General features: G+C 69.8%; 4 protein-coding genes across 4 annotated transcripts; 2 read left to right on the forward strand and 2 right to left on the reverse strand.

Moving 5' to 3' along the window:
* The first annotated feature begins 642 nt into the window (after positions 1 to 642).
* Positions 643 to 3,032, forward strand: INPP1 (inositol polyphosphate-1-phosphatase). Its single transcript, XM_082781330.1, has 6 exons — positions 643 to 835; positions 1,514 to 1,719; positions 1,795 to 1,855; positions 1,950 to 2,150; positions 2,233 to 2,407; positions 2,522 to 3,032. The coding sequence occupies exons 2-6, from the start codon at positions 1,516 to 1,518 to the stop codon at positions 3,015 to 3,017; spliced, it is 1,137 nt and encodes a 378-aa protein (XP_082637456.1). The 5' UTR covers positions 643 to 835; positions 1,514 to 1,515; the 3' UTR covers positions 3,018 to 3,032.
* Positions 3,033 to 3,601: 569 nt separating this feature from the next.
* CD63 (CD63 molecule) lies at positions 3,602 to 6,615 on the forward strand. The gene is made up of 8 exons (XM_082781340.1): positions 3,602 to 3,668; positions 3,917 to 3,990; positions 5,416 to 5,604; positions 5,693 to 5,767; positions 5,870 to 5,965; positions 6,064 to 6,207; positions 6,289 to 6,372; positions 6,475 to 6,615. The coding sequence occupies exons 2-8, from the start codon at positions 3,925 to 3,927 to the stop codon at positions 6,538 to 6,540; spliced, it is 720 nt and encodes a 239-aa protein (XP_082637466.1). The 5' UTR covers positions 3,602 to 3,668; positions 3,917 to 3,924; the 3' UTR covers positions 6,541 to 6,615.
* Positions 6,616 to 6,984: 369 nt separating this feature from the next.
* On the reverse strand, positions 6,985 to 9,135 carry RDH5 (retinol dehydrogenase 5; the record flags this gene model as incomplete). The annotated part of the gene is made up of 4 exons (XM_082781334.1): positions 6,985 to 7,208; positions 7,353 to 7,516; positions 7,607 to 7,865; positions 8,823 to 9,135. The coding sequence occupies 4 exons, from the start codon at positions 9,133 to 9,135 to the stop codon at positions 6,985 to 6,987; spliced, it is 960 nt and encodes a 319-aa protein (XP_082637460.1).
* Positions 9,136 to 10,158: 1,023 nt separating this feature from the next.
* Positions 10,159 to 12,284, reverse strand: BLOC1S1 (biogenesis of lysosomal organelles complex 1 subunit 1). Its single transcript, XM_082781215.1, has 4 exons — positions 12,179 to 12,284; positions 11,842 to 11,914; positions 10,490 to 10,622; positions 10,159 to 10,377 (listed from the first exon to the last, which is right to left on the reverse strand). Exons 1-4 carry the CDS (start codon positions 12,267 to 12,269, stop codon positions 10,267 to 10,269), a joined length of 408 nt encoding a protein of 135 aa, XP_082637341.1. The 5' UTR covers positions 12,270 to 12,284; the 3' UTR covers positions 10,159 to 10,266.
* Positions 12,285 to 13,951: the final 1,667 nt, after the last annotated feature.

Consider the following 13,951-nt stretch of genomic DNA (forward strand, 5'->3'; position numbering starts at 1 on the left):
GGGCAGCGGCTCCCGGCACGGCTCACCCCGCCCGGTCCCGGGCAGCGCGGCGGCTCCCGGCGGGACCCCTCGGGGCGGGCGGGGCCCGGCCGCTCCCTCCCGGTGCCGGCCCCATCAGAACCATGGAGAGGGCAAGGGGGAGGCGCGGCCGCGCCCGGCGCCCCCTCCCCGAGCCCCCCCCAAAGTCCCCTCCCGGGCTGCCCCGGCCCCGACCCGCCCCGGGTCCCGTTCCCGGTGGGTGGCGGCGGCGCTCCCGGTGCGGGGCGAGCGGCCCCGGTCGCGGTCCCGGTCGCGGCCCCGCGGTCCCGGTTGCGCGGCGGCGGCGCGGCGCAGACGCATCCCGCCAGGGGGCGCGGCGGAGCCGCTCCGGAGCGGCCGCGTTCACACCGGAGCCGGTAAAACCGGAGCGCGGCTCAGCGCCGGGCGGAGGGCGCCACCGCGCGGCCCGGGGGGGGAAACGGCCCCGCCGCACCCCCGGGGGTTCGGAGCCTCCGTCCCCGGCGGGGTCGGGCCCGTGGGGGGGTGGTCCCGGAGAGGCTGCGCCGCCGGTAGCGCCCCGCCGGGCGCCGTCCCCGGGGTTTCCCCGCGGCGATGACATCACCGCCCGGCGTGACGTCATCATCCGGTGGGCGGCGCGGGGGGGAAGCGAGCGGGAAGCGGAGGCGGCGGCGGCGGCGCTGGGAAGCCCCCGGCGGGACCCCCCCCCGGCACCGGGTCCCGCGCGGAACCGCGGGGGTTAAGGCGGCTCCGTGACGTGTCCCGGTGGCCCCGCCCCCCCCCAACGGCGCCGCCGAGCGGGGCCCCCCCGGAGGAGCGGAGAGCGGCACCGGGCCCGGTAACGGCAGCGGGAGGGGCGCGGGGGATCCCCGCGGGGGCACCGGGGAAAGGCTTCGGAACGGGGGAGGGTCCCACGCGGGGGGGTCCCGGGACAGTGCCTCCCCCCCCTCCCCGGTTCCGGGGGTATCGCTGCGTGGCCCCTTCCCGCGGGGGGGAGAACCGGGGGGGTCCGGGTGCGGCCCCGTTCACCCCGGGTGCAGCTGGGACCTGGCTGGGGGGGCAGAGCCCCACGTCCATGACCCCATCCCCGTCCCCGTCCCCGTCCCCATCCCTGTCCCTGTTCCTATCCTTGTCCCCGTCCCTGTTCCTGTGCCCGTCTCTGTCCCCATTCATGTCCCCATCCCCGTCCCCATCCCTATTCACATCCTTGTCCCCTTCCCTGTCCCTGTCCCTGTTCCCATCCCTGTCCCTGTCCCCATCCCCGTCCTCGTCCACGTCCCCATCCCCATGCCTGTCCCCGGCCACGTCCCCACCTCTGTGCCGCGGGCGCCTCTGGCTGCCACTCACGTTAATTTTAGCCCGGTCCCCACCCTGGGGACACGCTGCCAGGCCAGGCAGGATGCAGCCCTGGGCACCCTGCAATTAGGGGCTGGGGATGCGTGGGGCCGTGCCGTGGGGGCACGCGGGGGGACGGAGCGGGACCGTGGTGGGCACCCGCTGAGCTCCACGTCCCCAGGCATGGCGGGGCTGCTGAAGGCCCTGGTGAGCGCCTCGGAGAAGGCGGCCGACATCGCCCGGCTGTGCCGGCACGAGGAGCCCCTCTTCCAGCTCCTGGTGGCTGAAAAGACGGGCGCCGACAAGAACCGGCGGTTCCTGCAGGACTTCAAGACGCTGGCGGACGTCCTCATCCAGGAGGTCATCAAGCACGACCTGGGCACGGAGGTAGGGGATGCGCCGGGGGGTCGAGGGGGGTTCCCTGCACCGGATGGGGTCGCGCTGAACCCGATCTGCCCGCAGTTCCCCGAGCTGCAGGGCCACATCGGCGGCGAGGAGTCCAACGAGTTCACCAACGCCCAGGGTGAGTCGGGGGGCAGCGGGCACGGGACCTCCCCACCGCCACCGCCACCACCCTCGAGGGTCAGCCCTCGGTGACGCCACCGTGGTGCCGGCAGGGGAGACGGTGGCGGTGCGGGTGTGCGGCACGGTCGGCGAGACCGCGGCGCTGCTGGGCTCCGTGCTGGCCCCCGAGCAGGCGGCAGCCGAGCTGCTGGCAGCCGCCGCGCACCGGGACGTGGTGCTGGGGGACGCGGCGCTGGATGGGGTGGCCCTGAGCATCCCACCGGGGGACTTGGCCATCTGGATAGACCCCATCGGTGAGAGAGGGGCACGGGGGTGGGCTGGGGACCCCCACCCCGATCCGTGGCTGAGCACTGACGGCTGTGGTTGCACCCTCAGACTCCACCAACGAGTACATCGGAGGGCGCGAGGACGTGGTCCCCGTCGACGGCATCTCCCCCGCGGGGCTGTGCTCGGCGCTGGTGCTCATCGGGGCCTACGATCGCTGCTCTGGCTGCCCCGTGCTGGGCGTCATCAACGAGCCCTTCTTCCGCCGCGACCCCCTCACCCACAGGTACCGGCCCACCGGGGGGGGGGCACCGCGGACCCCCACCCCTACCACTGCTGCAGGCGGACCCACGCTGCGGGACGCGGCACTGGGGCTCACCCCGTGTCCCCGTCCCCGCAGGTGGCAGGGCCGGTACCACTGGGGCATCGCGTACCAGGACACCCGGCTGTGCTCGCTGAGCCCCCCGCCGCCTCCGCGCCCCCCGCCCCGCGTGGTGCTGAGCCGGGCCGAGGGGCCGGGGGTGCGGGCGGCCCTGGACCCCCTCTGCGGTGGCCGCCTCCGCTTCGCCGCCGGCGCTGGCTACAAGATGCTGTGCGTCATCCTGGGGCTGGCGGATGCCTACGTCCTCTCCGAGGGCAGCACCTTCGCCTGGGACGCCTGCGCCCCCCACGCCATCCTGCGGGCCCTGGGGGGGGGCACGGTGGCCCTGGCGGAGGCCCTGCGGGCACGGCGGGTGGGTGACACCGGTCCCCCCCCCGAGCTGCTCTACAACCGCCCTGCGGAGGGGGTGGTGGGGGCCGAGCGCTGGGCGAACCGGGGGGGGCTGGTGGCCTACGTGCACCCCCAGCACCTGGAGGCCGTGCTGGATGCGCTGGTGGCCGTGCCCGGGCTGTGAGCCCATGGGTGCGGGGGGGAGGCAGGGTGCAGGGCAGGGGGTGGCGGGGACCTGGGGTGGCCAGGGACCCTGGGGTGCAAGGCAGGGGACAGCGGGGACCAAGGAACGCAGAGCGGTGCCACCAGGGTGGCCAGGACCCCAGGGTGTAGGACATGGGGACAGCGGGGTCCCAGGGGGTGGGGTGGCCGGGACCCCAGGGCATGGGGCAGCGAGGACCAAGGGGTTTGGGGCGGTGACACCGGGGTGCTTGGGACCCCAGGGTGCAGGGTTTGGGGTTTTGGGAACCAAGGCAGGGGACAGCGGGGACCCGGTGCCACGGGGCGGTGACCGAGACCTCAGGACAGGGGACAGCGGGGACCCTGGGGGCTGCGGGACAGGGGGCGAGCTCGGGGGCCCCCCCCGGTGTCCTTGTCCCCGCGTGCTCATTAAAAGCTCCGTGTCCCGTCCCGTGACCCCCCCCCCACCCCGTGTCTGTCCTGTCCCGGCGGCGCCGCTCGGGGCCGGGGGGCGCGGGGGTGGGGGGGGGTGGGGAGGCGGGACCGGGGGGGACCGGGGCGGGACCGGGCGGGGACCGGGGCGGGACCGGGGTTTCCTGTTGACTGGCGCCAGCCCCATCACATGATCGAGGGCGCACCGACGGCAGCGGCGCCGGTGAGCGCCCGGGGCGGGGGAGCGGCGGCGGCACCGGGACCGGCACCGGGACCGGCACCGGGAGCGGCGCCGGCACCGGGAGGGGGGGCGGCGGCACCGGGAGCGGAGCGGGTGAAACGGTCCCGGGGTCCCGGGAGGGGTCTTTGGGGTCCCGGGGAGGGTCCCGGGGAGGGTCCCGGGTCGGTGGGGTTGGGGTTGGGGTTGGGGCACCGGGAGCGGGGCCGGTTGCGAGGTGCCGGTTCGCGCAGGACTCGCCATGGCGCTGGAGGGCGGCATGAAGTGCGTCAAGTTTCTGGTTTTCATCTTCAACTTCATCTTCTGGGTGAGTGCGGGGCCCGGGGGGGGGCCGGGCAGGGAGCCGGGGGGGTGTGAGGGGTGTGGGGGTACCGGGCACGGTGGTGGTGGTGGTGGGGGGGGATCTTCCCCACCGAGCCCCCCGAGGGGGCACCGAGCGGAACCCCGGCGGGCAGCAGCCGCCGCCCCCTCGCTGCGCTCCCCCCGTCCCATCCCCGAGAGCCCCCCCTTGGGGTCACGGGCACCGGGAGGGGGTGGCGGGGGGGTGCGGGGGGGGGGTCCGGGCAGCACCGTGGCGGTTCCGTCGTCAGTAGGCTCCAGGGGTAACGGGGCAGGGCCGGGCAGGCGCGCCCTGGTGGGGGCCGCCCAAAAACCGGGATCGGGACGGGGTCACCCCCCCCCCCCCCCCCCGGACACAACGGGGCTGAGAAGGTGGGGGGGGAGGGGGGGTGCAGGGAAAGTCCCCCCCCCACCGGGTGCTGCCTCCGGGCTGGGGTCCCCACGCGGGGTTTGGGGTTGTGGGGGGGAAAAAGGGGGGGGCAGAGCGCGGGTTTGGGGAAGTCGGGGTGAGGAAAGAGGCACGAGGAGGCCAACGGCCGGCGGGGGCGGGGGGGGGGCACCTCCCGTCCTGTCCCGGCCCGGCCCGTGCCCCCCCCCCCGCGGCCGGGGCTGACTCGTCCCGGTCCCACCCGGATCGCGCTGGGCTGAGTCACCCCGCGGGGCCAAGGGGGGGGGGGCTCGGCCGTTTGCCAGCGGTGGAGAGGTTTTTTTGTTTTTTGGGGGGGGGACACAGGCGCCAGCCCCCCCCCCCCGGACCCCGCAGCTCCAAGTGTTTGTGCAGCGGGCGGCGGGGCCGGCTCTGTTTACCCACACCCAGCGAGCAAACAGCGCCGGCGGCTGCGGGGGGGGGGGGGGGGGGGGCCTGAGCCCGACCCCCCCCCTCGGCGGGGAAGCTGTGGCCGGGGGGGGCCCAGCTGGGGGGGACGGGACGGGGATGGAGCCGGTCCTGCTGCACTCTGCTCCAGAGAGGGGGGGGCACTCGCTTGGCTCTGCCTGGGTTTTGGAGAGGGGGGGGGGCACAGGAACCGTCCCCGTGGCCACCCCCAGATCCGGCCGCGTCCCCCCCCCCCCCCCCTCCCCCCTCCCCGGCTGCGGAGCTGGCGTCAGGGCCCCCCCCTCCACCCCTCCACCGTGGCCGGAAGCAGAGCTTCCGATAGCCGCCAACGCGCCCCCCCCGGGCTGTGGTGGCCCCCCCCTTACCACTGAGCCCTCCCCCCCTTACCACTGAACCCCCCCCACACACACACACCCAGCGATGGGGTCCCCACCGCGGGCAGCCTCCAACCCCGGGGCGATGCTCGGCGGCACCGGACCCCCTTGGGGGCTCTGTAGGGGGGGTGGCAGGAATCTGTGCCCCCCCCCAAAGCTATGTGTGTGTGTCCCCCCCCCCCAGGTATGCGGCGTGGCGCTGGTGGCCATCGGCATCTACGCGCAGGTGGCCCTCAATAAGGCGCTGGTGGTGGGCAGCGCCCCCGCCGCCAGCAGCCCCGTGGCCATCCTGGTGGTCGGCATCATCATCTTCTTCGTCTCCTTCTTCGGCTGCTGCGGCGCCTGGAAGGAGAGCTACTGCATGGTCACCACGGTGAGGGGGGGGGCAAGGGGGTTGGAGGGTGTGGGGGGGGTCAAGGGTGGTCTTGACCCCCCCTCATGTTGATTTTGCCCCCCCGCAGTTCGCCGTCCTGCTCAGCATCATCTTCCTGGTGGAGATCGCCGCGGCCATCGCCGGCTACGTCTTCAAGGATAAGGTGGGGAGGGGGGCGTGGAGCTGCTGTTAGGTGCCCCCCCCTCTCCCCAGCTGGGTCCTGACCCCCCCTCCCATGGCTGTGTGTCTTGTCCCCCCCCCCCAGGTCCGCTCAAAGCTGGAGGAGGGGCTGTGGGACACCATGCGCAAGTACGGCGAGGACCAGGCGCTGACCGAGGCGGTGGACAAGCTCCAGGAGGACGTGAGCAGCTCTTCCCCGCGGGCTGGGGGACCCTGCTCTTGCCCCCCCCCAGTTTATTTTATCCCCCCCCCATCTTATTTTGTGCCCCCCCCATGCAGTTCCACTGCTGCGGAGCCAGCAACTACACGGACTGGGGCACCATCGAGCAGTTCAGGGCCAACGACACCGTGCCCCGCTCCTGCTGCCGCATCAACACCACCACCTGCAACGTGCACCCCAGCCCCGCCACCGTCTACGAGAAGGTGAGGACCCCCCCCCGGCACTGCTCAGCCCCCCCCAGAAGGGGATGCAAGCCCCTGAGCCCCCCCCTTTCTGCTCCCCAGGGCTGCCTGCCGGCTATGGAAGCCTGGATGAAGAAGAACATCCTCATCGTGGCCGCCGTTGCGCTGGGCATTGCCTTCTTCGAGGTGGGTGTGGGGCTGGGATCCCCCCCCCCCTCATGGCGTGTGTGAGTTGTGGGGAGGGTGGGGGGCACCGGGACCAACCCCCCCTGCCCTCTCCCTTCGCAGATCCTGGGCATCATCTTCACCTGCTGCCTGATGAAGGGCATCCGCAGCGGCTACGAGGTCATGTAGCCCCCGGCGTGGGCACCGCGGCCCCCACTTGGGGGGGGGGCTCCACGTGCCAAACACCCCCCCCTCTGCCCCCCCCCCCCCCTTTCCCCATGGTGGGGGTCGCCGCCACCGGACTCCCCCTTGCTGTGTGCCAACAAGGGCTGGGGGGGGGGGGCAGCGCGGGGGGGGGGGGGAAATAAAACAAAAAGCTTCCTTAAAGCTGTGGGGCTGGATTTGGGGAGGTGGGGGGGAGGGATTAACCCCCAGGTGGTGCCCCCCCCAAGCAGCAGCCGCCTCGTAAGGGTGCTGTAGGGCACCATTAGGATGCTGTAGAGCACCAGTAGGGTGCCAGGAAGGAACTGGGAGGCACTGGGACACCCGATACGGCCGGAAAGGCGCTGCGCCACGGCGCGAGAGCTTTATTGGCAGCACAGGGGGTGGGGGGCACCGGCGAGGGGGGGTCGCCTAGCGCTGGCTGTGCGCCGGCTTGGGCAGGATGAGGGCCAAAGCCAAGTCGACGAGGCAGGCGGGCAGGTAGGAGGCGGGCAGCCAGAGCAGCTTGGCGTCCCAGCCCGCGCTGTAGCGGGTGCGCGGGTGCCGGGCGCCCAGGGCGTGCTCCATGCAGGCGGTCACCTTGCCCAGGTCGGCGTCGCAGATGACGTTCATGATGAGCCGCTGCACCTTCAGGTCTGGGGGGGGAAATTTGGGATGGGGAAGGGGTTAGGGTCAGCCCCAGGCATGTCCCGTGTGCCCGCCGGGGTCCCGTGCGCTCTGGTGCGCCCCGGTGCACGGAGGTGCCCCCCAGCCCGTGCCGTTGTCCGCCCCCTGCTCACACTTGTGGAAGAAATCCTCGCCGTAGCTGAGCCGCGTTTCGGGGGCCAGGCGCTCCCAGAGCCCCCGCAGGGCCGCCTCGATGCCCCCCAGGTCGGTGACGGCCGTCCTGAAGAAGCCGGGCTCCACGATGCTCACCTTCACCCCGAAGTGCCGCATGTCGCGCCTGCGGGCGATGCGGGTCCCCATTACGGGACCGGGACGGGTTTGGGGTCTGGGACTGTTTGGGGGGGGGGTCACGGGGTTGGGGACCCACCTGAGGCTGTCGGAGAAGGCCTCGATGCAGTATTTGGAGAGGCAGTAGCCGCCGCCGTTGGCGGAGAGGCGGCCGAGGACGCTGGAGGTGTTGACCACGCGGCCCCGCGCCCGCTTCAGCAGCGGCAGCAGCGCCAGCGTCACCTCGATGGCCCCAAAAGTGTTGACGGCCAAAACCTGCCGGTAATCCTCGATCCGCATCCACTCGGTGGGGCCGATGGGGTTGGCCACCCCCGCGTTGTTCACCAGCCCGAAAAGCCCTGGGGGGTGTGTGTGGGGGGGATAGGGGTGGCTGTAGCAGGGCCCCCAGCCTCGCCCCGTAACAGCCCTGCAGGACCCCAGCCCCTGGAGCAGCTCTTGTGCTCCCCCCCCCGGTGCTTCACAGCCCCCCCCGTCCCCTCCCCAGAGCCCCCCCGTCCTTCTTTAGGGCACCCTAGGGGAGGGCAGCCGGGTTCTGCCCCGCTGCCTGTAAATGCCCCATGTCAGATCCCCTGCTGCAACCCTGTCCTACCCCATAGCACCTCTCCAGCCCCCCCAGCCTGCCCTATAACACCCCTCCAGGACCCCCAAGCCTAGCCTATAACACCTCACTGGCTTTCTCTTCCCCATAACACCCCACCAGGACCCCCTCATACTGCCCTATAACACCCGGCAGCTCTCCCCACCCTATAACACTCCCCCAGCCTGCCCTATAACATCTTATCAGCCCTCCCTTGCCCATAACCCCCCCTGGAATCCCCTTATCCTCCCCTATAACACCTTACCAGCTCTCCCTACCCCATAACAACCCCCCAGGACTCCCCCAGCCTGCCCTATAACACCCCCAGACCCACCTATCCTCCCCTATAACACCTTATCAACTCTCCCTGTCCCGTAACCTGCCCCCCCCAGGACCTCCAATCCTCCCCTATAACAGCTTACCAGCTCTCCCTGCCCCATTACACCCCACCAGGACCCCATTATCCTCCCCTATAACACCTCAGCAGCTCTCCCCACCCCACAACACCCCCCCATCCTCCCCTATAACCCCTTACCAGCTCTCCTTTACCTACAACACTCCCCCAAGCCCCCCCCATCCTCCTTTTTAACACCTTACCACCTCTCCCCACCCCATAACACCCCACCAGGACCCCCTTATCCTCCCCTATAACACCTCGGCAGCTCTCTACACCCCATAACACCCCCCATATTACCCCCCAAACCCCCCCCATCCTCACCTTTCTCGCCCACCTCCTCCCGCACCCACTCTGCGGCGCGCCGGATGCTGTCGGAGCGGGTGACGTCCAGCAGGGTGGTGCGGAGGTGCCCGGCGCAACCCCGCTGCAACCCCTCGGCCCCTTTTGGGGTCAGGCAAGCTGCCAGCACCCGGTAGCCCCTCCGGGCCAGCCGCCGGGCCAGCAGGTTGCCGAAACCGCTGTCGCAGCCGGTGATGAAGACGTGCTTGTCCTGCACGCACGGCAGCCGCCGCCGGTCCCGCACCAGCCAGCCAAGCGCCCAGGCCAGCGCCGCCAGCAAGAGGTACGGCCACATGGTGGGGAGGGACGGGGGGGGGGGGCCTGTGGGGAACCCCCCCCAACCCCCCAAATTCAATCCCTGCACCCCGAGGCCGGGCGCAGATTCCCAAAGCTGTGCCCCCCCCCCCCGAAATCGCTCCCCGGGGGCCCTGCCCCGTGCCATGGGGTCAGAGCCCCCCCGCCCCCAAATTGCAAAGGGGGGTGCTGGGGGTTTGGGCTCAGTGCCCACCCCACGTCCCAGTGCCCTGGGGTATGCGGGGGGGGTCCCCGCCCTACTGCCCCCCCCCCCAATGCTCTAAGTGCCCCCCCCCCCGAGGTTGTAGCATGACAGGGATTAGCTGGGTGCAGGGGGTCAGCACTTGCCCGTGATCTGGGGGGGGGGGGTCCCAGCTGCTCCCCCCACCCCAACTCAGCCCCAGCCCAGCACAGGGACACCCCCGCGCCCCCCCCCCCGGCTCCCAACACACAAAGAGGGGCCCCTCATGCCCTGTCTGTGTCCTGTACCCCCCCCAAATAGAAGCCCTATGGGGCTGTGCCCCCCCCCAGCCCTATTTGTGAGGGCTTTGTGGTGCCACACTGCCCCCCCCAAAAAAAATCTCTCTATGGGTTTGGGACAGGGGGGTCCAGGGTGCCCCCCCCAAGGCAGGACCCCCCCTAAAGTGCCCTATGGGGTCAGGGGGAGCAGCCAGCATCCACCTTGGGTCCCCAGCACTTGAGGGGGGGGCAAACAGGGGCTGAGCTGCCTCATGGGGAGGGGGGGACACGGGGGGGGGCACCTACCTTTGGGGGCAGAGGGCTCCAGGCACAGCGGCAGCAGCAGCGACGGCGCTGGTCTGAGCCGGGGGGGGTGGCTGCAGCCGCTCCTCCCCTGGGGCTTGGGGCCAAAGCCGGTGCCTGGGGGCCCCATGGGGGCCTGGAGGGGTTGTGGGGGGGGGACACAGGACCCGCTGCCACCCCCCCCCTTCCCCATCCCTTGAGGATTAGCGCCCCGAAGGCGCCTTTTGTCCGGAGAAAAAGGGGCCTCAGAGCCGGGTTTAGCCTTAAAGAGGATGAGGGGGCTTAGGGGGGGCAGCCGGGGCCGCGCCGCCCCTCGCCGCGGCTTTATTCGGTTTGGGGGGGGGGGGTAAAATGTGTGTGGGGGGGTTGCTCAGGAGCAGGCGGGCTGCAGCTGCCCCTTGTAGACGTACTCCAGCGCCGTGGCGATGGTGCGCATGTCCAGCTCGATGCTGCGCGCCCAGTTCTCCACGTCCCCGATCTCCTGTTTGGGGGGGTGTAAAAAAAAAAAAAAAACAAGGGGGGGGTCAAGGTGATGCTGGAGAGGGGTTGGGGGGGTCCCCGGGGGGGGTCCCCGGGGGGGGTCCCGCACCCACCTTGAGGGCCTGGTTGAAGTTCTCCACCATGGTGATCCACTGCCCCGTCTGCTTGGCGAACTGCGCCGCCTGCGCCTGCAGCGTCTTCACCTCCTGGTCCAGTTTGCGCTGGTTGACGTAGGCCTGGGCCACCCTGCGGGGTCGGGGGGGTGGCACGGGGGGGGGGAGATTTGGGGTGTGTGGGGTAAATAAGGGGGGAGGGGGGTTAGTGGGGGGTGATGGGGGATGTGGGGGTCAATGGGGGGGTTAACGGGGGGTAAAGGGAGGATATGGGGGGGTAATGGGGGGGTTAATGGGGGTAAGGGGGGATATGGGGGGGTTAATGGGGTTAATGGGGGGGTAAATGGGGGATATGGGGGTAATGGGGGGTTAATGGGGGGTGATAGGGGATATGGGGGTAATGGGGGATATGGGGGTCAATGGGGGGGTTAATGGGGGTGAGGAGGGTAATGGGGGTCAATTGGGGGGTTAATGGGGGGTTCATGGGGGTCAATGGGGCGTGATAGGGGATATGGGGGTAATGGGGGGGTTAATGGGGGGTAATGGGGGATATGGGGGTAATGGGTGCAATGGGGGGATTAATGGGGTTAATGGGGGGGTTAATGGGTGATATGGGGGTAATGGGGGGTTAATGGGGGGTAATAGGGGATATGGGGGTAATGGGGGGTTAATTGGGGGTAATGGGGGATATGGGGGTCAATGGGGGGGTTAATGGGGGGTAAAGGGAGGATATGGGGGTAATGGGGTCAATGGGGGGTTAATGGGGGATGAGGGGGGATATGGGGGTAATGGGGGGGGTTATGGGGGTCAACGGGGGGTGATGGGGGATATGGAGGTCAACAGGGTGAGGGGGGTTAATGGGGGGTGATGGGATATGCAGATAATGGGGGATATGGGGGTAATGGGGGTCAACGGGGGTCAACAAGGGGTGATAGGGGATATGGGGGTAATGGGGGGGTTAATGGGGGTGAGGGGTGATATGGGGGTCAATGAAAGGTGAGGGGGGATATGGGGGTCAACAGGGGGTGATGGGGGATATGGGGTTAATGGGGGTCAAGGGGGGTGATGGGGGATATGGAGGTCAAGGAGGGAGGGTTAATCGGGGGGTGATGGGTGACATGGGGTAATGGGGGTCAAGGGGGGGTTAACGGGGGGTGAGGGGTGATTGGGGGTAATGGGGGGGTGAGGGGGGTCAATGGGGGTTGATGGAGGTTAATGGATAATGGGGGGTGTGATGAGGGTTAAAGGGGGGATGACGTCATGATGGGGGGGTGATGGGGGTGTTATTGGGGGGTGATGGGGGGGCTGTTCCCGGGTTGGGGGTGGGGGTCCCGGGGTGTCCCCTTGCTCACCCCACGTTCAGGTGATCCACCAGGGCCTCCGTCAGGCGCGTGGCGGCGGCGATCGCCTCCCTGCGGCGCCGCTCTGCGGGAAAGCGACGTCAGCGCCGTGACGTCAGCGCCACGCCGCCTGACGTCACGCCCACGCGGCCGTGACGTCACGCCCCGCTTCCCTCCCCTCCCTTCCCCTCCACCCCAGGGCACCGCCGTGGACCCCCCCCTCGTCCCTTCCGCGATTGGCAGCGCCGCGGGCCAATGGGGCGGCGCGGCTGGCGGCGCGGCCGACCAATGGGCGCGCGGCGCGGGGGGGGGGGGGGGGGGGCGGGGCGGTTGCCATGGTAACGCTCACCCTGCAGCTCGCGCCGCTCGCCCTGCCGCGCCTGGTGCTCCCGCAGCAGCCGGGACAGCATGGCGGCCCCCCGTGCGTCGCCCTGCGTCATGACGTCACCGCCGCCCCGCCCCGCCCCGTCCCGCCGCGGGGCATGACGGGAGCGGGGAGGAGTTGAGGGGAAGGGGGCGGGGGCCTGGGGGGGGGCGCTATAGGGGGCTGGGGGGGCTCTATAGGGGGCTATAGGGGCTGGGGGTCCTATAGGGACCCAAGGAGCACTATAGGGGCCGGGGGGGGGGCGCTGTAGGGGCCAAGGGGCACTATAGGGGGCTGATGGGGAATTATAGGGGTCTTACTGGGCTCTGTAGGGGCCCTGGTGGGTGCTATAGGGGGACAAGGAGTGCTGTAGGGGCGTGGGGGGGGCGCTATAGGGGGCTGGGGGGGGTCTATAGGGACACAAGGAGTGCTATAGGGGCCGGGAGGGGCGCTATAGGGGCCCAGGGGGTGCTACAGGGAGTTGGTGGGATGCTAGAGGGACCCAAGGAGCACTATAGGGAGCTGGTGGGGCGCTGTAGGGGCCCAGATGGAGGCTATAGGGGCCGGGGGGGGGCGCTATAGGGGTCTTACTGGGCGTTGTAGGGGCCCAGGTGGGTGCTATAGGGGCTCAGGGAGCGCTATAGGGGTGTGCAGGGGGCATAGCACCCTAGAGGGCGCTATAGGGCCTGATTGGACACTATCAAGGCCAAGGAGCGCTATAGGGAGCTGATGGGCTGCTATAGGGGCCCAAGGTGCACTATAGGGGGCTGAAGGGGCCCTATAGGGGCCAAGGAGCACTATAGGGGCTGGGGGGGGGCGCTATAGGGTGCTATAGAGAGCTGATGGGGTGTTATAGGGACCCAAGGAGTGCTATAGGGACCGGGGGGGAGGTTCTATAGGGGCCCAAGGAGCACTATAGGGATCTAATGGGGCACTATACGGGCCTAAGGGGTGCTCTAGGATCCCAAGGAGCGCTATAGGGGTGTGGAGGGGGCATAGCACCCTAGAGGGCGCTATAGGGGCCTGATTGGGCTCTATAGAGGCCAAGGGGGTGCTATAGAGGCACAAGGAGCACTACAGGGGTCCGTCTGGGCACTGTAGGGAGGGCTATAGGGCCCAAGGAGCACTCTAGGGGTCTGACTGGGCTCTTTAGGGGCCCAAGGGGTGCTATAGGGGCCCAAGGAAGCTATAGGGGTTGGGGTGGGGCTGTGGGGACTCACAGGGGCCTGGGGTGGGGGCTGTGGGGTCCCAATTGGAGGCCTGGGGAGCCCGTAGTGGCCATAGGGGTCTGGCTGAGGGGGTGCTACAGGGACCCATAGGGGCTGGGGGTGCTATAGGGGCCTGGCTGAGAGCCTGGGGGGGGGCTGAGGGAGCCTGGCTGGGTGCAGGGGGGGCAGAAAAGGGCCCCTGGGGGTCTCTTCCTCCTCCTCCTCTTCCTCCTGCAGTGGTGGCCGGGGCTGGCAGAAACCAGGGGTGGGCAGGGGGCCGGGGGGGGCGCTGGTGCAGAGCAGCCCTGTTCCCAATCCCATTAATGTTCCTGTTCCCACTAACATTCCTGTTCCCATTCCCATTAACGTTCTCGTTCCCATTCCCACTCCCACTAACATTCCTGTTCCCGTTCCCATTAACATTCCCATTCCCATTAATGTTTCCGTTCCCAATCCCACTCCCATTAACGTTCCCGTTCCCATTCCCATTAATGTTCCCATTCCCGTTCCCATTAACGTTCCCGTTCCCATTCCCACTCCCATTAACATT

This window comes from Aythya marila (genome assembly GCF_965140915.1).
Source record: "Aythya marila genome assembly, chromosome: 30".
Lineage (NCBI taxonomy): Eukaryota > Metazoa > Chordata > Aves > Anseriformes > Anatidae > Aythya > Aythya marila.